Source organism: Bos indicus, chromosome 16, assembly GCF_029378745.1.
Source record: "Bos indicus isolate NIAB-ARS_2022 breed Sahiwal x Tharparkar chromosome 16, NIAB-ARS_B.indTharparkar_mat_pri_1.0, whole genome shotgun sequence".
Classification (NCBI taxonomy): Eukaryota; Metazoa; Chordata; class Mammalia; order Artiodactyla; family Bovidae; genus Bos; species Bos indicus.
Genome location: NC_091775.1, coordinates 43,783,417 through 43,810,915, shown reverse-complemented (window position 1 = coordinate 43,810,915; position 27,499 = coordinate 43,783,417). Strand labels below are relative to the sequence as shown.

The 27,499-nt window shown below is 59.8% G+C and overlaps 2 protein-coding genes across 7 annotated transcripts in view; one reads left to right on the top strand and one right to left on the bottom strand.

Annotated features, from left to right (window-relative positions):
* Positions 1–2,209, top strand: part of PEX14 (peroxisomal biogenesis factor 14) — a 142,461-nt gene extending 140,252 nt beyond the window's left edge. For all 4 annotated transcript variants that reach the window (XM_019976606.2, XM_070768877.1, XM_019976607.2 and 1 more), the window contains one exon: positions 1,030–2,209. In XM_019976606.2, coding sequence (XP_019832165.1) covers positions 1,030–1,477 — 448 coding nt within the window. In that variant the 3' untranslated portion in view covers positions 1,478–2,209. The remainder of the gene's footprint in view (positions 1–1,029) is intronic.
* A 5,656-nt stretch (positions 2,210–7,865) lies between these two features.
* Positions 7,866–27,499, bottom strand: part of CASZ1 (castor zinc finger 1) — a 155,445-nt gene continuing 135,811 nt past the window's right edge. For 2 of the 3 annotated variants that reach the window (XM_070768868.1, XM_070768867.1), the window contains 14 exons: positions 27,330–27,494; positions 26,231–26,403; positions 25,118–25,965; positions 22,652–22,787; positions 22,351–22,414; positions 20,880–21,034; positions 20,614–20,736; positions 19,427–19,765; positions 17,720–17,918; positions 16,720–16,891; positions 14,440–14,591; positions 14,157–14,298; positions 13,266–13,559; positions 7,866–11,479 (listed from right to left, as the gene is read on the bottom strand). In XM_070768868.1, coding sequence (XP_070624969.1) covers positions 10,359–11,479; positions 13,266–13,559; positions 14,157–14,298; positions 14,440–14,591; positions 16,720–16,891; positions 17,720–17,918; positions 19,427–19,765; positions 20,614–20,736; positions 20,880–21,034; positions 22,351–22,414; positions 22,652–22,787; positions 25,118–25,965; positions 26,231–26,403; positions 27,330–27,494 — 4,083 coding nt within the window. In that variant the 3' untranslated portion in view covers positions 7,866–10,358. The remainder of the gene's footprint in view (positions 11,480–13,265; positions 13,560–14,156; positions 14,299–14,439; positions 14,592–16,719; positions 16,892–17,719; positions 17,919–19,426; positions 19,766–20,613; positions 20,737–20,879; positions 21,035–22,350; positions 22,415–22,651; positions 22,788–25,117; positions 25,966–26,230; positions 26,404–27,329; positions 27,495–27,499) is intronic. The other variant, XM_070768869.1, reaches the window with a different exon arrangement.

Below are 27,499 nucleotides of genomic sequence, written 5' to 3'. Positions count from 1 at the left end.
ACCTGGTTTTAAAGTTGAAAGTCCTGTGTCTTGGGCCCCCGGGACAGTTGGCCGCCCCACCTGCAGAGTGTCCCAGGGCTTAGTGGGTGACTGAACAAGGCTACACTTCACTCCAGGTCCAGGATAGGGGGCCTGTAGGGTCTTGTGATCACAACCAGAGGACCCAGTTCTCCAAGTCACCCACATTCAGGCTCTCTGTGGGGACAAAATTATGGCCTTAGGAGAGGTGTGGCTGAGCTTGGGGTGCTAGTGGGCTGCCCCTTGGGGATGTGGTGAACACTGAGGCCCTGGTGGTGGGCTTCATGTGGCAGGGTCTGAGGGGAAGGACTGTCTAGGACCAGAGCTGGTATGCAGCCCAGGAGGCAGCAGGCCTTTGTCCTCTGGGCTCAGGCCGGGGTGGTCTGGTCCCAGCTGTCCTTGAGCTTGATTTCACCATTGCCAAGCGGACCTGACTTCCCAGGTCTGGGCTAGGTTGGCTGCCAGCCCATGGCTCAGGGCAGGGATACGGGAGTGGGAGGGGAGAGCTGGCTCTTCTGTCAAGTGTTGAGCTTGGAAGTTTTCTAGAAAAGTCCAGGTCTGATGTCTCTGACCCCGTGGCCCAGGCCAGGCTCTGCTCCACCCATCTTTGCTCAGACCAAATGAGAGTGGAGGTCACTGGACACTGCTGCGAGGACCGGAGGGAATGGGCTCTGGGGTGTGGCAAGCTCCCCAGGGCTGACTGTCCTGCAGCTGCCAGGGAGGGTGGGCCTGGCCCCGGGCAGAGGGACCGCAGATGGCACCCTGAGTGGGAATGGTACTCTCCAGGCAGCTCTGGTGCCTCTGGGTTCTGTCTCAGCTTCTCTAACCTCCAAGGGACCAAGAGGCCTGTTTCCAGAGGAAGGGAAGGGAGGGCACCAGGCCTGTGTGGCGGAGCCCCGTCCTATCCCCTGTGGGCTGGCCCTGGCCCTGCTCACCATCCGCTAGCGTTGGGGTTCTGGAGGGGCGGCTCTGCTGAGGGCAAACCCGGCCGTCTTCTCCCTCCTCTACCAGGAGGCAGTTCCCACCCTCCCCATCGGCCCCGAAGATCCCCTCCTGGCAGATCCCGGTCAAGTCGCCCTCGCCCTCCAGCCCCGCGGCGGTGAACCACCATAGCAGCAGCGACATCTCGCCCGTCAGCAACGAGTCCACATCGTCCTCGCCCGTGAAGGAAGGCCACAGCCCCGAGGGCTCCACAGCCACGTACCACCTGCTGGGCCCCCAGGAGGAGGGCGAGGGGGTGGTAGACGTCAAGGGCCAGGTGAGGATGGAGGTGCAGGGCGAGGAGGAGAAGAGGGAGGACGAGGAAGATGAGGAGGACGAGGATGTGAGCCGCGTGGACGAGGAGGACTGCCTGGGGGTGCAGAGGGAGGACCGCCGGGGTGGGGACGGGCAGATCAACGAGCAGGTGGAGAAGCTGCGGCGGCCGGAGGGTGCCAGCAACGAGAGCGAGCGGGACTAGGTGGCCTGGGGGGCGGGGCCCGGAGTGGGGCGGGGCCCAGCGGGTGGGGTGGGGCCTTGAGGCAGGCGGGGCCCGGGCGACTGAGGGCGGAGCCTGGCCACCCACCCCGCCCCGGACAGACAGGCCTCTGACCTTGATCTCATTCAGGTCGAGGGCTCCGAACTCTCTGGGCTCAAGCCCCTCAGCCCCCTCCCAGACAGAGGTCCGGTCCAGGGGCGTCAGCTGAGTGTCTTAGCCAACCTAACACCGTGCATGACAAGAGGTAGTTTTATTACCTGACTCCTGACCCTCACAGAGGGGGAGCCTGGGGACCCGGCGTCTGCCGGCCCCTCCCTCTGCCCCGGCCCCCTCACTGCTTCTCACCAGTGGCCACGGGGGCCACACTGTCGTGATTCCAAAAGCGATGGCCCTGCTCTCCCCTCCGAGCAAGGGTCCCCCGGTCCCCCATCCAGGCCCTGCCCGGACAATGCTGCCCATGTGTACTTGTCGCAGCCCCAGCCCGGTCGCCCGCCACACGTGACAGCGCACTGCTCCTGACCGCTGGCTTGCCGCATGGTGGCTCCGCTACCGCTCTGGGGAGGTGTCCTACCCCACCAGGAGCCAGGCCCGGGGCCCTCCTGTCTGTCCCCCGCCCCGCCCCCAAACGTGTTCTTTTGTGTGATCAGGTATTGGTATCAGAATATAAGATCCGACTGTATATAATTGTAATAAATACGAGCTGCCACTATTTAATTCCTGCCTGTGGCTCCCTGTCTGCTCACGGCACCCCAGGCCTGGGGGTGGATCTCGGTCAAGGCCGCACCAGGTGGGTCCCAGGGAGGGGACGTGGGGTCAGGCCCAGGTAGCCCTGTGGTGGGCCTGCCTCCCTCATCGAGTCTCCCCCACCAGGCAGGTGTCGCCACTGCTCACCCACAGTTGGAGGGTGTCGTCCTGGGTCCGGAGTGGCTGCTGCAGGGCGACATTCCGCCCCAGGAGGAGAAGGGACCTCACGTTACTGTATATAGACCTGGTGTGGAGTGTGATGAGCTCGCCTTCCTTAAATGGATGCGTGTGCTCCCAGGAGAGAGTGTCTCGTTCCCTCTTCCTCCCCCGTCTCCACTCCCTCTCACCCTCCCTGTCTCCCTTTAACCTTCACACAGCCTTTAGCTAAACCCAGGAAAACAGCACTAGATGCTCCTTCCGGGGAGTGCCCGGGGCTGTGGCCGTTGGTGCAGGGGTCAGAAGGCCTGGTCCCACCCTGGGCCTCATGTAGACACAGGCTTTGGAGACAGAGTGCAGGGACCATGGAGGTGGAGCTGCAGCGGGTATGTACCCTCTGGGGAGTGGAGGGGGCCGAGGCCTCCTGACCCACTGCCGACCTCCCACCCACCCAGCTCTGGGGAGGGAGGAAGCCACAGGCTGAGGGTGAGACACTTGGCAGGCGGGTGTTTTGTCTCAGAAAACATTTCCACTCTCACCCAGGCCCCTTTTTCGGCTCCTGCAGCGAGCTCCTTCCTAACTCTCCAGGGGGGCCCTCACCCTGCCCCTCTTGAGTATCCAGCCCACTCCCTGGTTTCCCAGGTTTGGTTTTTGATGCTTATCACCTCACATGGTGTTCCAGCTTATGTTCCCCAGGGACCCTCTTCTGAGTTACCTCTGTCTCTTGCCACCCCCACAGAAGCCAGGGTTCTCCATCCCCAGGGCTCCCTGCCTCATCTGGATACAGGACCCAGTTTTTGGGAGTCATGCAGGCAGACCTGAGATGGCAAGCACAGAAGGAGCTGCCCGCTGGGTCGGAAGCACCCCTCGGCCTCGGGGGCTAGAGACAGGGTTCCCCCATGACCTCCTCGGAGAATGGAAGCCTGGGTCCTGCGTGAGCCATCTCGAGGGCTCCCCCTCTGCTTGGTGACATTTCTAATGGCCTATCACTTCGCAGAGGTCTCTCCTGCAGTGGGACCAGGCAGGGGGTCAGAGGGCAGACAGCCTGGGACAGAGACACAGCCAGAGCTGCTGGCGTGGGGGCCGCAGGGCATCACGGAGCACATCTTCCCCAACCTGGGGGGTCAGGGGTCTCTCGGGTCCCCAGACTCACTGTGGGAGAGAGGGACGGAAACCTGGGCCTGGGGGACCTTTGCCCTGTGGGTCTCGAGCGACGATTTCAGCTTTTGAGGACAGAGAATCTGGCGTGATTTCAGGGAGAAAAAAAACCCCTCCCCAAAACGGCGTGAGTGCTGCCTAATAAAGGCAGCTGCTGGACGGAGGGAAAACAGCCCTTTGAAAAAAAAAGCCTTTCATTAGAAAAATAATGCATTTCATCCAAATAAGGTAAAAATATTTGGAATGGGGCAGAAGTGAGCAGCAGGCAGCGCCTGTCAGGCCCTTTCTGGAAGGGAGAAGATTATTAAACTCAATTACAAAGTATTTTTGTAAAGTGTCTTTTAAGAGAGAACTCACCCTGGTGCTCAGAGGCTGCAGGACGGCCCTCTGGCCCCTGAGGTCTCGACAGCTGCCCCAGGTGTTTGTGGGCTCTGCCTTGGGCAGGGTCCTTCCTTGGGCAGCCCCTGCTCCCCTGCTCCTTGCGATGCCCCCAGAACAGGCGAGGCAGCCGCTTCTGCCCTGTCTGCCCTGGCCAGTCGGCTTCCTCCTGCGAGGGCTGAGCCGTCGGTGTCCTGGGACACCCTGGTGGGGAAGGGAAGCGTTCTGAGCGAGGGGAGAGGGATGCCGAGCTTGTAAAATGTTCTCTTTTTCGTACTGTGGAGGTTCATGTCAGCTGTTCAAACAGTCCAGCCCGTATTGAAGGACTGGAGGGGACAAAATCCCTCTTGGTCTCTCCACTCCGTTTCACAGGTGTGTGGTTGTAGTCCATCTGTCTTTGTCTGTCTTTTTTAATAAAAACGGGAAGTTGCTCTTCAGTGTTGTGTGGCTTGCTTGTCTCCCTGAAAGTAAAGCGTGTGTGCCCACGGGGCACACATCAGTTGGGAGGGGAGGGCTTCTCTGGAAGGCGTCTCCCTGAGGACCCAGCCAGGACTTAGGTGCTGCTTCTCGGGCTTTGGCCTAGAACCTGCCTCTCCTCTGGTGAGCCCTGCCTCAGACCCAGCCCTGCCCCACCCCACCCCTGCCGCAGACCAAGACCCAGGGCAGCAGACTGGCCTGACACCTGATCCTCAGGAGTGTACTTAACCCTTAGTGTTTCTTCACCTGTCTGTTTACAATTGTTTTTGCCAAGGCACCCAAAGAAGAGGGTCAGCGTCTCCAGATAGCAGGCAGGAAGGCACCAGGGAGACCCTGAAGGTGGTGGTGGCTCCAGCCTCAGGTGAAGCGCTCACCTGGGCGTAGACCCAGTCCTGACTGACCCCTCCCTGCCCCAGACACCTCTCTGGTCCCTGCTTCTTCATCCTGCACAGGTGTGTCCCATCTCAGGATTGGTTACCCCCTGCTAAGGTCAGACATCTCCAGGGTGCTTGAGGTGATGGTGTGTGACCACCACCTTCTTCCCCGAGAGCTGGCCCAGCCCCTCTCCAAGCCACGCCCTCCCTCTGGTTCCGCTCTAATCCAGAAGTGGAGTTTAAATCTCCAGCCATGTGGTGCTTTTTCCCTGAGTGGTGAACAAACCTGACCAGTTTACTTTCGTCAAGCATTTTAAAGCTCTTGCTGTCCTAGCAGAGGAGGTGAGATTTTATCATTTCATAAGGAGGCTGCCTGAAGCCTTCCCTGGCCTGACACGTCTGGGAGGACCTTCTTCATAATGATGAGGCCATGTTTAAAACTCATCTTGGAAACTCAGGTGCCCAGTGCTCCCATCCTAGCCCAGTAGGTCCGGGAGGCTGTTTCCAGGTCATTAGTTCCAGGGTGCCCTGTAGACACTGTGCAGCAGCCAGGCGTCAGGGAGGCTCTCTGGGCAGGGCTGAGGGGCCGGGGATCTTCTGAGGGGGAAAAAGCCTTGGACTTTCTAAGGCCCCGGTGTTTCTCCCAAGTGGCATGGGTGAGGGGCTCACAGGAGAAGCCGCTGGGTCTGGGCCTGTGCTGGCTGTGTGCCCCTGGGAAGTGCACCCCTGGGAGGCACGTCCTGTCCACCCCCTAAGGTGGGGCGGCTCCTCCTGCTAGGGTGGCACAGGCCCAGCCACTGTTCATTCCCCAGGAAGCCAGCTGGTCCGAGGGGACCTGCTTCCTGGAGGCCTTCTTGGGGGCGACAGCACTTCATTACCCCTGTGTCCTAGCCGGGACCAAGGCTCCCCAAGGGGCCAAAGCCACCTCTCATGAAGGTGAACGGGATAACAGGCTGTCTTGGCCCAGGGTCCAGATGGTCTGAGGCCCAGTTGCCCGTGAATGCCGAGGCCTGACACCATGGGTGACTCAGCCGTTGGTAGCACCCAACCAGGGCCAGGTCTGTGGGAGGTGGGCAGGCCACTGAGCTCAGCATGAGCCTGTGCAGCTGGTTCTGGCCCTTTCCAAGAGGTTACAAAACTCTTGAATTTGCCCGTTTGGGTGTAGGAGCATCACACCACCACAGCTAATTAAACCCCAGAATGAAAACATGTTTTACTGCAATTCCTACTGAGTCCAACAAGCCATAGGGAGTACTGCGGGACCCAGGCCCACCCTGCACCCTGGGGCGGGGCGACGGCTCCCCGCCCCCCCAACCACGCCTCCCCACTGCAGGCCCCTCCCTCCTGGGGGCGGGTCACCTGGTCTCAAGGGGCGGTGCCTGGGGCTCAGGGCTGTGGGCTGACCTGGGTGCAGGTTCCTCCTGTGTCCCAGGTCCCTGTCTCCCTGAGACTCTTCTGAGGGGTGCCCTGAGGCCCAGCCCACCCTTCCCTGGGCCCTGTCTTGTCCTGAGTGGAGCTTAAAAGCTAGTCTTGCCTTCAGCTAGGCTGAGCCTCCTCTTTACCCGTGTTTGGGTCTCCCAAGGTCCATCCGGCCCCAGGAGATCTGGGGGCAGCTGCAGAGGGGGCAGTTTTTGGGGTCTATCCCGAGTCCTAACCTTCCCCCCACCCTCAGAGTTGGAGCCTCTGTGGGCCCTGCCCCCCCAGCAGTGCCCAAATGGAGCCCTGTGGTCGCAGCACCCACCCACCCAGCTGAGGCCTGAGGTTGGAACCTGGCTCCCTGCCTCCCCTCAGGCCCCACGGGAGGGCTGCTCGGCCCACCAGGGCCTGTGAAGCTCCAGTAATGGTTTTAATTTGTTGAACTTGTGTTTTAGCCCATAAATTAGTCACTGTTTTATTTAACAGAATTGAGATATCCACAAACAATAGGCGAGTTCCAACTTGAACATTTTAATAAGACAGAAAAAAGTATATATTTTCGTGTCTATTACAAACATATTTATGTAAATAGCCTGTGGGCTGGGTTCCAGGAGGAGAGAAGAAAGGGAAGAGCCCTCTGTGCTGGGGCTGGGTTAGAGAAGAGGCTTTCACAGTGAAAAAGTGACCATGTTAAGGGGGGCCCTGGGAGCGGTGCAGCCCCCTCGCCTGTGCCCCCTGCGGTCCCCCTTGCCCGCAGCCCCTGCAGTCCTGGGTGGGGAGGTGACACCTGGCTGAGGCTCCCCAGGAAAGGGGCGACCTCCTTGCAAGGATGTGACATCGAGGGAGAGGCTCCACCTTTGAAGGCTGAGGAGCCCGGAGGCCCAGCACACGTCACGTCTCCTCCCCCAGGCCCTGAACGCCTGGCCACCTGGAAGGAGGTGAACTCGGGGCAGGGCTGGCAAGATGGTACAGAGGAGGTTTACTGAGACGCAGGCCACCACCTACAAGTGTCAGGGCTAAGGAGGAGGCCTGCTCTGGGCGGGGCCTGACTGGAGTGCTCGTGCCACCCATGCTTCTGAGGGAGCCCCAGCCATGGTGCCACCGGAGCTGGCAACTCGGGCCTGGGGCTGGTGGCTACAGACTCAGGCATCAGCCCCCTCCGGCTCTGCCCCCCTGTGCTCCTGGCAGGAGCCGAGCCAGCATCCGGATCAGATCCGGGTACGCGTTGTTCCCAGCCCGGGCAGGTCCCTGCAGGAAGGAGGAAGGAGCCGAGGGAGGAGGCAGAGGGAGGACCCTGCCAAGCGCCTGCCCAGTAGCCCTGGCTGCTTGGGGAGAGGGCTGGCCAGGGTGGGGGCCTGGGAGCCCCTGGAGCCATGCTGGAGGCCTGAGGCGTCTAGGCCAGGTAGCTTCTGAGCCTCCATGGGGCCTTCGGGCAGGGCTGGGCCCAAGTCCCCCACTGTCTGTTCCCAGCCACCTGGGAGCACTTGGCCCCATCCCAGAGGTGAAACTAGGCTGCCCTCTTCCCTCCCAGAGTTGAAGGGTGACAGACACCCTCCTCCCCTCCCTTGGCACAGGGAGCCCGGGCCTCCATGGAGGCTGTGCCGCGCTGCATAGCTGGGTCACTGCCAGCCGCTTGGGGCTGATTTCAAAAATAAAAGATAACTTGATAGATTTTTTTTTCCAGTTTTTATTGAGTGAAAATGTCAAACCTTGCATCAGTCATGCAAAAAAAAAATCAAATAAATAAAACACATATATTAAATTTCTAATAGCACTAAATTCAAGTGGAAAAATATTCAGTTCTTAATAACCAGGTGCCGAGGAGACCAGATTCAAGTAATCAGAGCACACGCTGTTCAGTTCGGTTTTCACGTTCTGCATTTTCGTCTCAAAACCTCTCTATATATCTCTATATATCTATATATGTATATACATATAGATATATACACACACATATGTGCATACATATTATTTTATATTTATATATATACACATACATAGTTATAAAACATTAAAAAGAGCATTGGTGGATCAAGCATTGTTTTCCCCACAGAAAGAAAATAAAACAAAAATTACACATTAAAATTCAAAATGAGCTAGCAATGGCTTATAGTCCTAGTGTGCAATATGAAGGTTACAAAAGGCTAGACTTCGCACTGTCGGCATCTTCTTTTTCTTTTTTTTTTTTGATTTTGCTACATTGAAAAAAATTTTATTTTCCTTTACAAAACTCCTTCCACAGACTCCACGGTTCTGTGGTCGGGCACAAAGTCTGGGCGAATGCTCAGCAGCAGCACATGGTGCCCACAGAATTCAGGAGGCTCTGGTAGGGGCTGTTCTAGAAAACCACTTGTTTCCTGTTGAATCAGGTACATCCGTCTCACCAGTCCCTCCCGCGTTCTCTCCAGTTCAGATGGTCCTGGCTTTCTGGCTGTGGGCAGCCAGGAGGACAAAAAAAAAAAATTGGGAAGAAAAGGAAAAAAAAAAAAAGCAAACGACTGCCCTGTCCGCCTCCAACAGCTGGGTCAGGCTTCCCCTGGAGACCCAGGGGTAGGAGGCTATGGTGACAGCCCCTCCCCAAGGCTGGACCTAGAGCTCTCCCTGTGGCCATGTCACAGGGTCCAACTAAGATGGGGCACGCGGCCTGACCTGGAGAGAAGGTGAACAGGAGAGGCCTTGGGCAGCGTGCCCTCAGTCCCTGTCGCCATCAGAGCCATCGGCTGGGTGTGTGCCTGGCAGGTGGGGGCCAGCTCTGGGGTAGGTGACCTCATCGTTGAAGGGGGCGGTGATGGGGGACAGGGGTGTATTTTGCAAAGGGAACCAAATCTGGGTGGGTTGAACCAGCAAAGAAGTATCCCAAACAAAATAATAAAACAAACTGGAAAAAAAAAAAAAAAAGCCCTATAAAGCCACACGCATAACCAATAGAGAAAAACTCAAATGTTAAATTAACTACAAACTTGTATCAACAGTAATAGTCCTTTTTTCTTGTCTCTACAAAATTCAAGTTAAAAGTTGGAATCACGCAGCTCCCATCAGTGCTAGTGTAAAGACAGACAGCCTCAACCTGGTTAAGGCCTCTAACTAAACGCTAAACAAAACCCCACGTGAGCAATTGCACTCGGGTCTCCAACCTCAGGGCTGGTCCGGAGGCGGTCTGTGCTCTGGGCGCCCGCCTGCTTTTTTTATTTTGTTCTGTGTAGAATAATAAACCTTTACAGGAAAAATACTGTACAACTTCCTCGAATTTTTTTCCATGTTGACTATTAAAGCCCCAAACAGTCGCATCCTTCCTGTTTTTACCACCTGGGTGGCGGAGACCCCCTGAGGGCCCAGCATCCCAGCACCGGCTGGCAGGCAGCGGGTAGGCCGAGGTGCCCCCTTCCCAGGCCCCAGCCCTCGGGGCTGACACCCGGCCAGGCCCCGCGCTGGGGGCCGAGTGCCCCAGAGCCCTCAGCTTGGCCAGTTCCAGGAGGTTCCCTCCGCGGTCCCTGTAGTGTCACCCCCCGGCCGCCTCCTGCCCCGCCCTCCCCCGGGGCCAGGAGGGAGGGTCTTAGCTGCACGAATGGGAGGCCCTGCAGATGCTACAGGTGCCCGCCCGCCTCCGGGGGTATGGGGCGGGGGTCACGGTGACCCCTGGCGCCCGTCCCAGCCCTGAGCAATGAGGAATCCCAGCGGCGCAGCGTGGGGTTGGGGGTGGGGGGCGGCAGGGTCAGCGCCCGCCTCACCCTGCGGGGCCCCTGTCCCACCCCGGACAAGAGCACCTTCTGTTTCCCTGAAGAAGATCCCCGGACCGCGGCGGAGGAGGGTCCCGCCCGGGCAGCTTCTGTCCTGCCGGCCGCCGAGCTGCCGCGAGGGCGGGCGGGCGCGGGGACGGCCCCGAAGCACCAGAGGAAGGCCCCCTCCCCCCGCCTCTGTCCTGAGACGGACTCGGGGTCCGGAAGCACCGGCGGGGCGCACGGGCCCACCCGGGCCGGAGCGCCTCCCGACGCCGGGACGCGGCCGACACCTAGCTCTGGACAAGGGAAGCTTTACAGATAAATACCGTTTCTTACAAAATTAATAATAATAATAACAATAGAATAAAGCGGCAAGATCCCGAGGGCGCCGCGCGCGCCCGGCCCCCCCGACGCGCCACCCGCCGGGCGGCTACGGGGAGGCTACGGGGAGGCGGCGGCGGGCGCGGGCCCGGGGGGCGCGGGGGCGCCGAGGGCCGCCAGCTCCGGGCTCCGCGACCCCGGCCCCGCCGCCACAGCCGGCGCCTCGGGCAGCGACTCCTCCGAGTCGGTGCGCAGGTCCTCGTCGTCCTCGTCGTCGTCCTCGTCGTCGTCCTCGTCGTCGTCCTCCTCCTCGTCGTCGTCGTCATCGTCCGCCTCCTCGTTCAGCTCCAGCTCCTCCTCGTCGTCCTCCTGCGACGACTCGCCGGCCGCTGGGCCGGGCGCGGCGGGACCGACGCGGGGCCCCGGGGCGTCGGGCGGGCCGGGGTCGTCGCTCGGCCCCAGCGCCGGGCCGGGCAAGAAGAGCAGGGTGGCGGCGGCGGGCTCGGCGCCGGGCGGGGGCGCGCCGTCCAGGCCGGCGACGGCGGCGGCGGCGGGGCCGGGCGCGAGGCCCTCGGGGCCGGGGGAGGCGGCGGGCGGCTCGCCGCGCTCCTGCTTCTCGTGCTTGCGCTTGTGCGAGTCCATCTGCGACATGCCCACGACCGTGTGGCGGCAGCCGGGGTAGGTGCAGTGGAAGTGCGAGCACTTGAGCTTGTACTTGCAGTCGGGCACGGCGCAGTCGGCGCTCGAGCTGAACTGGCAGAAGCCCGCCGCGCTGATCACGTCCTGCTTGCCATGGTGCTTGCGGTGCGCCGTGACCTTGGTGCTGTCGGTGCAGCGAAAGCGGCAGCGCAGGCAGTGGAAGTGCGTGCTGCTCCCTGAGAAGGGGCAGTCGGCGAAATGGCAGCTGAGTGAGGCCTTGAAGCGCTTGAAGTCGTCCAGCACCAGGTTGTCCACGCGGTCGTGGTGCTGCGCGTGCTTGTACATGTGCGTGCGCCCGCAGAACTTGTAGCCGCAGTTCTCGCGCGTGCAGTGGTAGTGGGTGACCTTGAGCGAGAACTGGCAGGCCGCGTCCTTGCAGTCCTCGTAGAGGTCGAAGCGCCTGAAGCCCTCGAGCATCATGCCCTCGTCCAGCATCTTGCGTGAGGAAGCAGTCTTGCGCCGCTTGCCAAATGGAGACATGTCCTCAATGATCCAGAAGCGCTTTTTGGCCCCCGAGGCTGTCGGCATGGAGATGGTGTTCCCTGGGGAGGGGGGCTTGATCAGCGCGGGCACCATTCCCAGGATCACACTCACTCGTGGCCCCTGATCCTGGCTCGCTGGCCAGGGGGCTGCACTCGATGACAACCCCTCGGTTCCCCGTGGCTCCCGGGCCTCTCCCGTGACCCGCCCCCCAGGATAGCCGGTGGAGCCCCAGGCTTCCCCCTTAGTCATCCCTGTCTGCAGGCTGATCGCACAGGCGTCCACCCTCGTGGGTGGCAGAGCATGCAGCTCTGGGGGATGTGGTGGCTGCTTCCTGGCCCGTTTGGGTGGGAAGTGAGGACACGTCCTGGCGCTAATTGAAGCTGAAGGGGGAATCTAGGTCGGCAGTGTAATTACCCAAGTTGGACCGGGGCCAGACGCCATCATGTGCCTGCCTCTAATGAGGGACAGGCCGGCTCCTTCTCCCTCCTGCTAACCAGTTTCCCGGGCTGCCCGCCTGTCTGCGCCTGGGACCAGCCTGTTTGCCACAGGGATGCCGAGTGCCTTGGAACTGTTTGCAGCAGTAACTCCCTGCCTCGTGTGCAACCTTCTCCTTGGTACCAGAAGGTTTTTAATGTCTTGGGCTGGGAGAGGGCAGGTATGCTGAGCAGCCAGGACTGGAGCACAGGCTTGGCCGGCAGATGGGCCACACTTGTGCTCTCCCACCTGGTCCCAACTGCCTCGCTGGGCTCAGGATGCCCCGTTGCCACCCACAACTGCACTGTTCGGTCATGCATCCGAGACCACTTTCTGCACAGGCAGCTGGGGAAAGGGTGGCTGTCCCAGTCACTCCCTGCTCCACACCCCAGGCCTGGCCCCCCCACAGTGGGCAGGGTAGGCACCGTCCAAGCTCCCCCAACGCGTTGACCCACCCAGCCCTCTCTGAACCTGTCTAGAACACCCACCCCAGGCACCAGGCTTCAGTACCACCCATCTTGGGAATAGACCCAATCCTCCCCCATCCCAGCCCCTCAGCAGGTGGAGAGAAACAAGGACTGTGATGGACTGGGGTACCCAGCATGAGGCAAGGGAGGGTCTGGGGCCTGGGGATCCAGGTGGGTGAGGAGTAGCTGCTTTGGATTTGAAATCACTGGTTATGCCAGCAACAGAACAGGGGCTTAACTCCATGAGGGGGAACCCTCTGCCGTGCTCTTTGTCAACCCCCTGGGGAAGAACAAATGGAAGAGGCAGAGCTGGGGTGGTGCAGCAAAGGGCAGGGGCGGGCAGGTCCCGTGCCTGCCGGGCAGTAGGTACAGGGTGAGGCTGGGAGTCACCTCTGCTATGAAGCACTGCCCGGGGCTCAGGCCTCATCCTGTGTGGCTCCAGGGATGGGGGTTCAGCCTGGTGTCAGGACCCTCCAAACCTGGGTGGGTCCCAGACATCAGGAGCTTTCCAAGAACATCTCTGTTCCTGCCTCGTCCTGGGTCCTGGGTGAATGCCCCAGAGCGCGGGAGACAGGCTCTGCTTTGCTGCAGGGTTGGGGGGGAGTGGGGTGGGCACGGCCATCTCAGGGTTCTGGCCAGTAGCTGAGATGGGGTGAGCCCCAGGGAGCCCTGGTGGTGATGTTCTGGCCTGCCGAGCAGGAACCAAGAGAAGGTGTCCTCGGGACAGGGGCCGGGCTGTCTGGTCTCGGGCGGGGTTGGGGAGAGGTGGGGCTAGGCTGTGAGGAGAGCAGGATGGCCCTGTCCTTGGCCTGGCAGGCCACAGACAAGGGCCAGATCCTGGACCATGGCCTTGGGGCTCGGCCAGGGTGATAAGACAGTGGTGGAGAAGGTGTGTGTGAGTTACCTGCGGCATCCTGAACTAGGGGGGCGTCACTTTTTACTGGAGATGGAGTGGCAGTGACAGGCGGGAAGCTGGGCGGGCTGCTGATGGGGTGGGCCAGGCCCCGGGTGGCTCCGAGAGTGGCACTGAGCAGAGAGTATGAGAGACAGGGTGGAGAAAAGAGGCATGGGAGGGAGGGGAGGGGCGCCCGGAGCACGGCCGGAGAGAAGGATGGGGTCATTGGGGGCTGCGGAGCCCCGCAGGCAGCCTCGTCACCGGCAGCAGCAGGAAGAGGAAGAGGAGGAGGAGCCGGGCAGCCTGGAGAGGGTGGAGAAAAGCAGAAAAAAAAAAAAAAAAAAGAAAACCAAAACAAAGAACAAACAAACAAAAGAACCAAAATGAGAAACCCAATGGCAGAAGCAAGTATGATATGAAAATACGTGGACAGATGAGCAGACAGATGCCACGAAGAAGAGAGGGGAGGGGGTGGCAGAGGAGAGAGACTAGGAGGGCGTGGCAGTGCAGGGGGGTGTCATGGTGGGCTGGGGAGGGCCCATGGGGAGGACCCCACTCTGGGGCCCAGGAACTGTGCTTGGGACCATGGCAGAGAGGCCAGAAGAGGGGCCAGGGCTGGGTGGGGCCCACCTGCCCCTCTGGCTATAGCTCTCAGCTCAAACCCGGGTCCTCTCCTGGAAATGGAAGCCGAGGGCAGAGTACGGGGGAGGTGGGCAGGACGGCAGAAGGTGGGGACCCATGTCCCACAGACCAGCCGGCCCGGCCACACACTGGCCTGTCCTCCTTTGAGGCCACTTGGCCATGATGCTCCAGTCCTGAGCCAGACCTGGCAGGAGGAGGGCCCGTCCCAGGCCGGGCGCCTCCCAGACCCTCGCGGCCCTGTCCTGGCCGCCTGCTCACCTGCCGCGGTGCTCTCGTTGCCCACAGGGGTGCTGGAGCAGCTTCGGTCCATGGTGGAGGACTCGGAGGACATGGCGCCTGGGCTGCAACCAGTATAATCCATGTACTCGTCTGTCTCGGTGTCCATCAGGCTTGGGGGGCCCTGAAAAGAAGCAGGGGGCCCCTGAGCAAGCTGGGCTGGAGGCGGTGCTGCCCACAAGGAGCATGTGGTCATTTCCGGCGGCTGCCAGAGTGGGACACGGATGATGCCCTCTGGCCCCCAGGCGGGGGAGGGGCGGCTCACCTGGGAGGAGGGTGCGCGATCGAAGTTCTTCCCCAGCATCCTCCGCATGTGCTTCCGGGCATGGGAGGTCATCTGGTGCTTGAGGAGGAAGGAGAACTGGCAGCCCTCCCGGATGCAGTGGAAGTGGCTGTTCACCTGGTTGTACTTGCAGCCTGTGGACACAGCCCCACTCGGCTGTGAGCTTTCCCTGCGGGCCAGCTGGCACTCATGGTACCCGCTGCATGGCGGGCACTGTTCTGGGCACGGGCACACATGCTAGGAAGATGGCGTATGGGGAAAGGGCACTTGCCCGTGATGGCGCTCCCCTAAGGAACCTCCCACCCCCCACTCCCAGAAAGTCCTCGGCCACCTGGATGTCCAGAGCCTGGGTCTCCCCGCCAGTCTAGCATGGACTTGCGGGACGATGGCAGGCTGGCCCCCTCCCCTGTGCCGCACATTGAGAGGTCCATGGGCTCCAGGGCAGGGGACCCTAGTGACCTGTCCACTTGATCAGCTGCCTCCCAGCATGCCATCTGTCCCCAGCTCTCCTTTGGGGACCCCAGGTGCTGCCCCCCACCCCCTGACCTTGTAGAGATGGCTGCAGGCCGGCTGGCCCTCTGCCCTGCCCCCACCCACCTCGGTTTTGTTCTGGGCTGACAAACACAGCGGCCAGACTGAAATGGTATCAGCAGAGGGCAGGTGAAGGCCTGCCCGTTGCCATGGCACCTGAGCTGGCCAGGTGTCTTATATCATCCCCCAGCTTTGTTTTGGCTCCAGCTACCACCCAAAACACCCCAACTGAGTCAATAACGGCAACTACAGAATCCCCGACACCTGTAAGCCGAACCCAGGACCAGCATGGGTCACCAAGTGTTGATATCTGTTGCTGTGATAACCAGCCCTCTCTCAGGCTCTGAATTATTTTTGAATGAATACCTGAAGGAAAGGTTTGTTTCCTTTCATTTCTGGCAGTTGACTTTGAATCTCTCAGCCTTCCCCTAGGTAATGGCCCACTGGCTGCAGGCAGTAGCCCCAATCTGTACCCACTGGACCCTGTGGCCGTGGCCACCTGAGTCACCTGGGCACAGGTGTCCGCACCCAGCCTGCCTGGCTCCCACCTGCTTTCCAGTGTCCGGTCTCCTCCTGGGCAGATTACTGCCCCATGTCTGCACGTGACACGTGGCTCCATCCTGAGGCAAGAGTGTGGACTCTGCATGGAGCCCGCTCCCCACAGCATCCTGGGGCTGGGGCCAGCGAGCTCCTCAGGGAGGCCTTGTTCTGGGGTTGGGGGCAGCTTCCTGGCCAACAGCCCAGCTCTCAGCAGTGAAGTTAACTCTGAAGCACCTGTCCCTGAGCTCAAGGTCACTTCTTGCCCCGTGGCCACCTCCTTCCAGGTCACCCCAGGTTACAAATGCCCTGGCCTGAACTGACCAAGTACCTGCTTGTCCCACCAGATCCCCAGCACCAAGCCTGGTGCCAGTCACAGTAGACAAAAAAGACCTCAGCTGCCACGTCTACCCCCCACCCCCTGCACCTCTTGCAACAGCAAAGAGCCTGGCCCATGGCTGCTCTTCAATAAACCTCTGTTGAGAGACTTCCCTGATGGTCCAGTGGTTATGAATCCACCTGCCAATGCAGGGAATGGGTTTCAACCTCTGGTCAGGAGACTAAGATCCCACGTGCCACAGAGCAAATAAGCCTGAGAGCCGCAACTACTGAGGCTGAACACCTAGAGCCTGTGTTCTGCAACAAAACAAGCGCATTGCCAAGCCCATGTGCCATAATGAGGGTGGTCCCTTGCTCGATGCAACTAGAGAAAGACCTCGCACAGCAAGAAGACCCAGCACAGTCAAATAAAAAAATAAAAATAATAAAAAAAATAAAATGTCTGCTGAGTGAGTGAATGAACAAATGAACATCATACAGCCCATTATGGATAAAAACCTAATAGTTAAAACCATGGAAAGACATCCCAGGGCAGAGAATGTCAGGAATTTTTAAAACTTACCTGCAAGGCCCTCTTGAAAAAGAAAAGAAACCAAGTCTGGAGACCAGAGATGAGGCTCCAGGCCATTGCCCTGGGGGTGACTGGAGTGTTCTGGGTCACCCTCACCCCTCTTTCCAGGCTTTTGGGGTTTTGACTGTTTTCCCAGTTTGACAATGCCTGGTCTGTGACATTTTAAAAAAAAACCCATGGAGCCTGATGTGTGGCAACAAGAAGTGGCACCCGGGCCTCTGGGGCCAGAGCCACAGCCCTGCCCACCGCAGCAGTTTCCTGCCCCCAGCCCTGGCCTGCGGTACCTAGCCTGCCGCACTCCTCGCGCTTGGTGAAGTACTTGAACCCATTGGCTGCCCGCCGCTCGGCTTTCTCATGCTTCTTTATGTGCCACGGCAGCTTGGTGGTGATGTTGGTCACAAAGTAGCAGCCGGTTCGGAGACAGTGGTAGTGCCCACGCATCCGGAACTCGCAGTGCTGCAGGGAGGGACAGGAAAGTCAGGACCAGGCAGGCAATGGCCATAAGCCCCACCTGCCCCAGGCCTCTGGGCTATGGCTGGCCTTTTGCATTTGTGTGTCCTTCCGCATTTAGAATCAGCAAACACAACTGTGTAAAGATCATTCACGTTTTAAAAAGCCATAAGTCCCTTCTGTCATTTGACTAAGGCATCCTATCTGGTGTCATACCAATCTCTCTAAACCCACACCCAGAGCAGACATCACTAATCTATCCCAGCACTCTTCTCTGTGTGCCCAGACCTGGGCAGACATCATTAATCTATCCCAGCACTCTTCTCTGCGTGCCCAGACCCAGGCAGACATCACTCATCTACCCTGGTACACCTCTTTGTCCGGATCTAGGTTCAGACTCCTCCTCAAGGCACTGTCAGGTGGCCCCTACAAATCTTGGAGGTAGGCCTTTATAATGAATCTGATCTGCCCTTCCTGTCTGGAGCACAGACAGTTCAATATCTGTCCAATGTTTTAAAATTCCAGGCCTCTAGAGAAAAGGAGCGTAGCCATTCCAGGATGGGCAGAATGATGCCAAGTGCCCAGTGGCTGTTCATCATAGAGTCATCACTGAGGGTTAGGATAAAATGACAGACCTCACCAAATGAGCACCAAGCTGAACTGCTGCCCAGGGGTCTCCAGGGACCTGGGGCAGACAGTGTCCTTTCCAGAGTCTGGAGGAAGCCAATTAAAAAGGGTGTGAGAAACAGAGTCTCTGCCAGGAGGAGCTGATCCATGGCCCTGTGCCTCCCTGCTCCCGCCCCAGGCCCCACCCTGCCCGTCCACCTTGCTGACCTGGTTGGGACAGAGGCACTGCAGGGAGTAGTAAGCAAACTGGTCTCGCACGTTCACCAGGTTGTTGTTGGGGTTGATGTGGTCCAGGCAGTGGGACTCGGCCTTGCCAGAGGTTTTGCAGACGTACTTGCAGTTCCCAAAGAGACAGTGGAAGTGGAACTTGTTGGCATACTTGCAGTCCGTTGCGAGGCAAGGATCGCTGGAATGAAACCACGGCCCAGGTCATTGGCATTCCCAGTGCCCTCCTCGCCGATGTCCTGACACTGGCTCACGCTGGGGTTCTTCTCCCCAGTCTCCCGTGGTGCCCTCAAGAGGAATGGCCCCAGGACTGCCCTCCTGCTCAACAGGGCCATTTGGCCAGAGGAGACTACAAATCCCAGCATGCAACCTTGCCCTCTTTTTAGAGCTCTGCTGGAGCATGAGGGATTGCGGTATGCAGGCTGCCCAGAGCACTGCATGCTGGGACACGTAGTTTCCACGGCCACACCTCAGGCTTATAGATAAGGATGGCTGCAATCATTTCTTGGATACGAAAATGAGAGATGGTGCTGCCAGCCTGGCGGGATGCCAGCGCAAGCCTGGCTGACGTGGCGCGAGCGCTGCCCTGGCTGTGGCTGACTGACAGCATGCAGATGGGTGGGCAGCCCTACCAGGACGCTTTGCTACCGCGGGGCCTCAGCCAGTGGGAACCTGTGCCTGGTGTCAGGTCCTGGTTCCAGGGTCAGCTTGGAGCTCGGGGCTGCCCACCCACGCAGAGAACGCAAGCCAGCTCAGTGGTGGGGCGGGGTGCCCCGTGAGCCCTGCCCTGCCTGTCCTGAGCGGCAGCCCCCCGCCCCAGACCCCTGCTTCCCAGGCTTCTGGCAGTAGTGGAGGGTACTGTGCTCTGGCTTCTACCCTTCCTGGCCTGGCTGACAACACGGCTGCCCTCTACATTCACATCAGGCCTGGGTGGAAACTCTGACCAAGGCCAGGATGCTAAGAGGGCTGGGGAGGTGAACAGAGGAAGGGAAGGTGGGGAAGGGTCAGAGCGGAGGGCAGGTGCCCTTCTGTGCCGTGGGCCCAGCCCCAAGTGCTCAGACAGGGAGGACAGCTGCCACTCAGGCGGTGTGTGTTCACATCCAATTTATTACTTTTATTGAGAACAGGAAGCCACACGCATCATGATACAGAGTCACCGTTCTCGCCGCAAGGAGCCACCCCATCCATTGAGGAAGGTCCCTTCCACCCCCTGAGAGCTCAGGCTATTGTGCAGGTGGGCGGGAGCCCAGAGGAGGGTCTAGCCCCTTTGCCCCTGCCCCCTGTGACTTGGCTTGCCCTGCAGAGATTCAGTTGTGGGCGGGAACCACAGAGACCAACAGGGAGGCCCAGAGGGAGACGTAGCCCTCGTTGCTGGGTGAGGCCCACCCCTCCCAGCCCACCCTGGCTGGTCCTCACAGCATTGCCACCGGTCTCTCCAGAACCGTGGCCACTACCTCCACCATCACCCCCCACCCCGGCCGCTTGCTCCAGGAACAGGCAGTGAGGTCTGAGCAGCAGCAGCAGCAGCTTTGGCTAGAAGGACATGACCTGGTGACCGGGTCCCAGAGATGCTGGGGACAGCCGGGGCTCCTGCAAGACGAGGAGCAGTGCCTCCTCAGTGGCCCTGGCTAGCACCTACTCCCAAGACACCCGGGGGAGACAGGACTCCCGGTTCATCGAGGGACTCACTTCTCCTGGAACTGGAGGAATCCGGGTTTGACCTGGGGCTTGGCGTTCTCTAGAGAAGTCGTTGCCAAGGGCGAAGTGGGCAGGTGAGGCACTGATGCTGGAATCTGAGGCATCTGGGGTATGGTGGAAGCCAGCTGCTTCCAGGCGAGCAGGGTGGGGGTGGAGGGCACGGCGGCCAGGCTGGGAGTGGGCCCCTCGAGAGAGGAAGCCGTGGCTGTGGTGACGGGTGGCGCTGGAGGGGACGCGGGGGCCAAGGAGGGTTTGGTCTCAGCAGCCGAGGCCGGGAAGGCAGCCTCTGGGTTTCCTTTCACTGCTCCTCCCTCCGTCCGGAAGTGGAAGCTGTGAGAGGCAGAAAAGGGTGTCTCAGGTGGGGGTGGAGAGCGCCCTTCCCCATGCACCTGCCTGCCTGCCTGAGGGCAATCCCATCTCAAGACTAGGGGGCCGGTGCCCCACCTTGTCTTCAGTGCCAGGTGCTGCCAGGAGGGAAGGACTGAAAGCAAACGGCTCTTGGGCTCCTGGTTCTGTCCTAATGACACCTCCTGGTGACCTTCTAGATGCGCTGTCCCTAGCTCCTCCCTACTAGGGACACAGCAAGTCCCGGCTCAGGAAACCCACCCTTCAAGAACCTGCTCTGAGATTTAAAGATGGGTCTCAGGCCAAGAGCTGGAGCTGCCTAAGCACTGAGAAGAGCCTGACCTGCGGCTTAAAGAGCAGTGAAGATCTGTTTTAAATGTTTACAAGTTCTGGGTTCAATTACAGCAGACGGTTGGGCTTGCTGCTTTTCAGCTCAATGAACTTTACAAATTAATTTCTTTTATTTTTAGGTCAAAGAGAATCTACAAATGCAGTATTGTGGCTTGGAAAGGCCTTCACCTGGCGTCCCTGCTGTGGTCAGAGTTGGGTCTGCAGGAGGGCTGAGGGCTACATGGGGGTGGGTCTGGGGGCGGAAGGGGCTCCTGCTCCAGGTGGGGCCTGGGTGGGCTGAGGGGGTCTCATTGGGGGCTGAGCTAGTGGGAAGATGGGAAAGTCTGCCTTTGGCCAGGCAGCACCGCCTGAGAAGCCAGCTCAGCTTCTGAGGTCTCAGGGGTCCTGCTTGGAAGGCGGTTAGAGGCCTGTGCAGCCCCGAGCCCTGAGCCAGGCTGGGATGAACAGGGCTTGGTTTACACGGGTCCCCGACCCCCACTCACTTGGCGTGCTTGATGGCCCCGTCCAGGGTGCTGAAAAGCGCGCCGCACTCCTCCACCACGCAGTGGAAGTGGGCCTTGTGGAGGAAGTCACACTGGGCGTTGCAGAAGTCCTTGGTGCCAAACCTGGCAGAGGAGCCAGCCGCTTAGAGGAGACCCCGGGGCTCTGGGCAGGCCAGGGTGGGTGGTGGGGCTGGCCCCTGGCCCCTGGCCCCCGGGACTGGTGGGCTTGGCCCTCCCCTCTCCCTTGCTCACCCAGAGCCCCTCACCTGCGAAGGTACACCTTCCAGGGCTCTGACAGCTTCTCCTGAACCATCGCCTTCACAGCCTTGCCCAGGAATGGGGGGGACTCCCCAGCGGGGCCTCCCTCTGTGTCCGTCTTGACGTTCAACAGGCTGCCGAGGTTGGGGCTGCCCTGAGACATCTGCCAGGAGGACAGGCCCAAGCTTCAGGCTGGGGACCTCAGGACACTTGGCCCGACTGCCCTAGGACGAGCAGCAGCTCTAGGCTGCTTGGATCTCCCCAAACTGACCAGAGCATCACGGTGCTGGCAGCTGGGAGGAGAGGAGGCCCGACCCCACGCAGCTTTGGCTGCACAGGAGCCCACAATGAATGGATGCCGCCGCAGGCAGCCTGCTGCGCCTCCTCAGCCCCACAGAGCTGCCAGGGCTCCGCCACACAAACCCCGTGCTGCTAGGAGCCATCACTCAATCTGTGGCCGAGACTCAGGGCACACACTCCAGCCCAGCTTTCCCCAGACTTCGCGGCTCCCTGGTTATTTTCCTGCCAGGTTTTCAAAAGAAGTGCAGGAGGAGGAGGGATGCGGGGGAACCCCCACGAATTCCTTGAGAACAAGAGAAGGCACACAAAGGAGGAGCCGAGAAGGAGGGAGGGAGGCTCACGGGGTGAGAGCAAGACAGGCAGACTGCCGCTGGGAGCGGAGGGGGGCGGGGAGCCCGTGGAAAAGCTCGACCCACACGGGCGGGGTGCAGGGCTCCGACAGGAAGGAACAAGGGGGTGCAGGGAGCAGTGACCCCAGGATGGAAAAAGGGGGCAAGAGAGCAACCAGGGGAGGGGGAAAGGTGGAAGGCTTGGGCGCCCTGGAGCCAAGGCCAACAGGAGCCCAAGGGCCCAGTGGGACTCCCACCCAGTGAGGTCCGGCCCAGACCTAGCTCCCTCCTCGGCAGTCACTTGTGTACAGTAACCAAATTAATCTTGCCGTAGTCAAATTTATCATGTGAAGGGGGGAAAATATATTTGAGATGATGTATAATTTACAAAGACCCTGCATTATTTAAAATAAATATTCTGGAGCGACCTCTGCAGAAGGCGTCCAAGACCATTATTCAACCCGAAAAGTGGAAATTGATGCTTTGCTCCCACTTTAATCCCCCCCCCACCTTTTTAAACAAACAAAAAATATATAAAATAAATAAAATTAATAACTAAGAGCAAAAGAAGTTAGAGGGCTCTGGAAAAGCTTTAGGAACCCTCCATCTGAAGGGAAAAAAAAAGGGTGTCAGAGGCTGGAATATATTTCTTCAGCCAGTTCATTAAATTAATTTGTAAGCAGTGGCTCTGAAATTATATCCGATGAAAAATGGCCTCAAAATTTAAATGGTACAAACTCATCTTATTAGAGGCAAAACATTAAAAAACAAACACATCCCCCCCACCCCCCAGCATAGCTTTAATTTCTCTGGGTGGGGGAATGGGAGGCGTGTGATGGATGGTTCTTACCTTATTCATAAGCGAGGATAAAAGAGATGAATTTGCCGGGACTGCGTGGCCATTTGATTCATTACTGGAACACACAAACCAAGGGGCTTTAGCTCAGACGTTCGTGGGACCGAGCCCGGAGAGTCACCCCTCCCAGTCGGCCCATGGGGCACTGGCCCCGCCCAGCTACATTTCCCGGGGCAGGTGGGTGACCCCTGGTCAGGAGAGGTGGGCCCCTGGCCCCAAGGGGTCTGGCTCTGAGGGTGCTGTCCCCAGAGCCTCCTGCAGGGGGCAGAGCTGGGAGGCCTGGGCCTCCCCTCACCTGGGCTCCTTCAGAGTCAGGTCTAAACTGCGGTCCTGGGAGGCCTCGTGGGGACCTGGGGCGCCAGCACTCTCACCGGGCTCCTGCTTCACCGGGGCTGGGGGGAACCTGGCAGGGGTGGCCTGCTGCCCGTTTCCTACAGGGGAGGGGAGGGAAGACGGTGTTAGAGGGACCGAGGGCTTCATAGGGGCACCAACCGGAACCCCCCAAGGGGAAGACGGCGGGCCGGGTGGGCTGAGGCCCTCGGGGAGCCTTGACTGCTGGTCAGTGGTTCTCCCCACTGACAAGATCGCTTGTGACGCTTCCCCCTGTGTGGCAATTCTTCAAGTGATAATTATTGCAAAATTATGTCAAAGTTGTCCTGGCTCAGGGCCTCCTGGAGGAGAAGGGCGGTAGGCTGGGGAGGGGGCTGGGACGGGGGTGGGGGCCCTTCATTTTCTCCACCGACTGTCACAGTCAATTTGTGGGGCTGCCGCTTAGGCTTTTATTAAAGACTCTGTTAATGCTGAGGGAAAGTGGCAGATCTAGACTGGGAGCTGCGCCCCCTCCGCGGGTCCCGTCCCCACTGTTGCCGGGGCGACGGCCCTGCCTTCCACTGAGCATGCCCAGGAGGGGCATCTGCTGTGTCAGGGCTATGGAAGCTGACAGCCAATCAGAGCGGTTCAAACTATGTGACCTCGCCCGTCAAGCTGTCCAGGGCAGGGATATGAGGCCCACCCTTGCCAGGCAGGGCTGGATGGGGTGGGTGGGGGGAGCGGGCGGGGTGTGGGCATGGGTGCAAAGGCTGGAGCTGGGTGGGCAGAAGACTCAGGAGGCCAAGCAGAACAGGGCCAAATAAGTTGCTGACAGGAACATGTCCACGGAGCCTTTCCCCACAATCCCCAGTGACTGAAATATTAATCTGCCCCAAGGCGCTGCAGCTGACAGAGAGCTGCTTCACAGACAGCAAGTGTCATTTTATTAAAAAATAAAGGAAAATGGCCCCCTCCCCTTCACTTGACCTTTCTTTTCGGGGAAGGAGCTTTTTCTTAAGAAAAGAAAGTACTTGACAGCCTGGCCACCAAGCCCTGTGTGGCCCCAGCCTGCAGGCACCTGACCAGAGGTGCACGGCCCTGGGCAGTCTGGCCTGACCCTCCCGACACGTGGAGTAGAAGGTGGGTGTCGGCTGACAGGAGTATCCCAGTGGGAAGACGCTCTAGTTTTCAGAACTCAGAGTCCACATTCCAGGAGCTGCCCAAAGCCACTAGCGCAGGGTCCCCAGGGAAACAGGGCTCTGACCCTCCAGCCAGCTCAAGCTCGGGGGGACCACAGGGACTCTCAGTCTTGGTGAGTCTCGAGACATTCTCAGGAGCCAGACTACTGAGGGCCAACTTGGCCACCTCCCAGGGGGTGTATTTGGGATCAGTATATCCCCCCACTATTCCATCAGCTCTACAAGGCAAGGACTTTGTTGTCTTCCCCACCATGTCCCCAGCCCCCAGCCTGGCTCCTGGCTCTGCAACAAGCTGCCCTCAGTGAGCAAAAGTGGTTGATGAATGGATGAATGAAGTGAGCCCGGTCCCAGACAAAAGCAGAACTCTTCTTAAAGATCTTACTAATGCTAATTACCTGGATGGGGGGAAACAGATAAAGAGGAGCAAGGGAAACAAAAAAGCCAAAAAAAAAAAAAAAAAAATTCAGAGGGGAAAAAAAGTAGAACAATTTTTTAAGGAGCAGAAAATTTGAGAGAAAGGGGAATCACTTTCCATGATGGGCCAGATGAAAGACAGAGACATGATCCTGGCAACTCCAACACAGCAGCCACTGACCGGATGTGGCTCAACTGAAAGAAACCCCAATCCAGGTCTTGGTCCCACTAGCCAATTTCAAGCACGCAACAGCCACGTGACAAGGGGCTACCATATTGAACAGTGCAGAATGGAACACCCCCACTATCACAGAACGTGCGACTGTTACAGTGCTGATGGAGAGCGAGAGCCTGGGCAAGGCATCCTTGGTCTCAAGGGGCTGTCCAGGCCGGAATCCCCTGAGCATCCCTGCAGTGCGGCCACCCTAGCCCTGGGCTGAAGTCGTGTCCCCTCCCATCATCTGGAGGAGGTCCCAGGGAAGCCTGGGGCTCAGGGACGGCTCCCACTGGGGCTGGACTTGTGACATGGCAGGGTAGGGGGAGCTTGCAGAGGCCCCGGGGATGCACAGGTACCCTGTGAGGCCGGGATTACTGCCCCTACTTCACAGATGAAAAGACAGAAACAGGAGTTGCCTGGGATGGGCAGGTCAGAGAAAGGGGCCCCAAAAAGGAAATAAAGAGGATGGAGGCAGAGACCAGGAAAGAGGGGTGCAGGGGACTTGGGGCCAGGGATAGAAAGGCCCCCTTGCCAAACACCCCTACTCTGCTCTGCGCGGGGGTCAGTGAGCTCCTGGGGTTGGAGAGGAGTGGGCTTCCCAGGCAGGGCCCAGCCTGCTCACCTGGGTCAAAGGGGGCAGAGGGCTTGAGGGCGGCTGCGGCCAGCCTGGCCATCATGGGCGAGATGAGGCCTTTGCTGGCTGAGATCCTCTCCATGATGGAGGCAGGGGGCACGGGGACTGAGGCAGCCCCCGCCGCCGCCGAGTCACCAGCTCCCGAGGCTGCCAGGGCGGGCGTGTCAGGGGTTGCTGAGCCTGCTGTCCCGGACGACATGGCACCCATGAGGCCGGGGGCACCCACTGGCAGGGAGGCGCTGCCCCGGCCAGGAAGGATGGGGAAGTAGGGTGCGGCGCTGGCCAGGCCAGAGTTGGAGAGGGCCAGCGCCAGGGGGATGGAGCTGGGCAGGCCCTGGGCCAGCAGCCCCGAGATCTTGCTGTTGGGAGGCTTGGTGGCGCTGGGCACGGCCTCGGAGGCGGCAGTGGCCGTGGCCAGGGAGGCGGAGGACTGCTGGCTAGTGGGGGAGGCGCTCAGGCTGGAGTTCTTGCTGCTCAGGGCCGAGAAGTCGACCAGGTCGTCGTTGCTGGACTCCTCGTGCTCCGTGTCCTTGGTGCCCAGCAGCGAGGGTGGCAGCCCCAGCACGCCGGAGCTGGAGGCGCGTATGTGCCTGCGCTCGTGCTTGCGCTTGTGCGAGGTCATCTGGCTGGTGGAGGTGAAGGTGAAGCCGCAGCCGGCGCGGATGCAGTGGAAGTGGTTGGTGGCCTTGCTGTACACGCAGCCCTCATACTTGCACTCCTCGTACTTGTAGAACTTCTTGAAGCCGTCCTTGGCGTAGGCGTCGTCCTTGATGTGGTAGCTTTTGTGCTTCTCGATGTCACACTTGTTCTTGAAGGTGAACGTGCAGCCGGGGCGCCTGGGGGTAAGGGGGGGCACATAGGGAGGCTGTCATGGGGCCTCGCAAGGTCAGGAGGACTCCCTGCCCTGCTCCCACGGTGGCCCCGGGAGGGATGGGCCTCGGGGTGGAAGACCAGGCTGGACACTCAGGCGGGGCCTCTGAGCAGCCCTTGGCTCCTGTTCCTACTGCCCTGAGGAGGCGGGGCTCCGAGCCACCCAGGGACCTGGGGCCCTGCCTTCCGGCCCTCCCCAGGCCAGGAGCCTCCCCAGCCGCCTCCGCTCACCTGCAGTGGAAGTGCGTGGTCTTCTGCCCGTAGAACTGGCAGTCGGCCGTGCCGCAGTCCTCGGTGGCACGGAAGCGCTGGAAGCCGTCGTTGATGAGCTGGGTGTTCTTCTTATGGAAGTTCTCATGGGTCATCACGTCTGACGTGCTCGTGTACACCTTGTTACAGCCCACCTGCAGGGGCCAGATCGGCAGTCAGGGGGGCCAGGCACCCGGTGAGCTCAGGGAGGCTGTTCCTCCAGGTGCAGTTGACCCCAGTGGGGGAGCTTCAGCACCCATCAACATCCAACTGGTGGGATTGCAGTTAATGAAGGATGACCCATCAGGCCCCCCAGGGCCTGGTCTGTGCTGAGTACAGTCTGTCTTCAGAGAGCCTGGGACACCTCCCCACACAGGCGTGGGAGTCCTGTGCTGCAGGAGGTAGCTTTTGGGTCCCCAATCTGTGGCTCTACCTCTGAAGCCCCCTGAGTGAGCAGGGCTGGACCCAGGGGCCTGGCAGTCACCTTTAGCCCAGGGACTTGCTTGGCGGACAGTTCCTGGCACCGGGCCCTCCCTACCCCACCCGAGCTGGGCCAAGGCAGGCAGCGTTGCCATATTGAGTAAAAACCAGTGGAATCCGAACACTCTTGAGGGCTGGGCCGTGCCAGTGTCTGCACCATCTCAGAGCCCGGAGAGCAAGCCCCCCTCTCCTCCTGGCCCAGGTTGTTTCACAGAGGCCATAACAACCCCCTGACAAATATCGGGGGAGGTGCGGCGGCTGCTATTTGCAACCCAAAGTCGCTCCCCCTGGACCTGACACCTTGAAAAAGCCCAGACTCTGCGTGGCATTAAAACAAAGAATTAAACAAAAACCTCCTCAGGAACCATTTGCAATGCTGCTCTTGGTGTTAAAGCCTGAAAAATGTCGGTCTGTATAAACAGCTCGCTGAATTGCACCCACACCAAGTATGGCCATGGGGAAGGCCCCACCCGGGCCCACCGGGCACTGCCCGAGCCTGAGCCCCAGAGACCCTCTCTGACAGAAAGGAGAAGGGGAGGCGCCCCGCCCTGGGCAGGCCAGCCTCCGGGGCAGGGTGGGGGCGAGGGTGGGGGCGGGGCACCTGCATGCAGTGGTAGTGGGTGCTCTTCCCGTTGAGGTGGCAGCCATGGTAGTAGACGCTGCAGTCGTCCAGCGGGCTGAAGCGCATGAAGCCGTGCTGCAGGGAGTTGTCCCGCTTCTTGTGCATGTTGTAGTGCCGGATCACGTCCTGCTTGCTCGTGAACCTCTGCC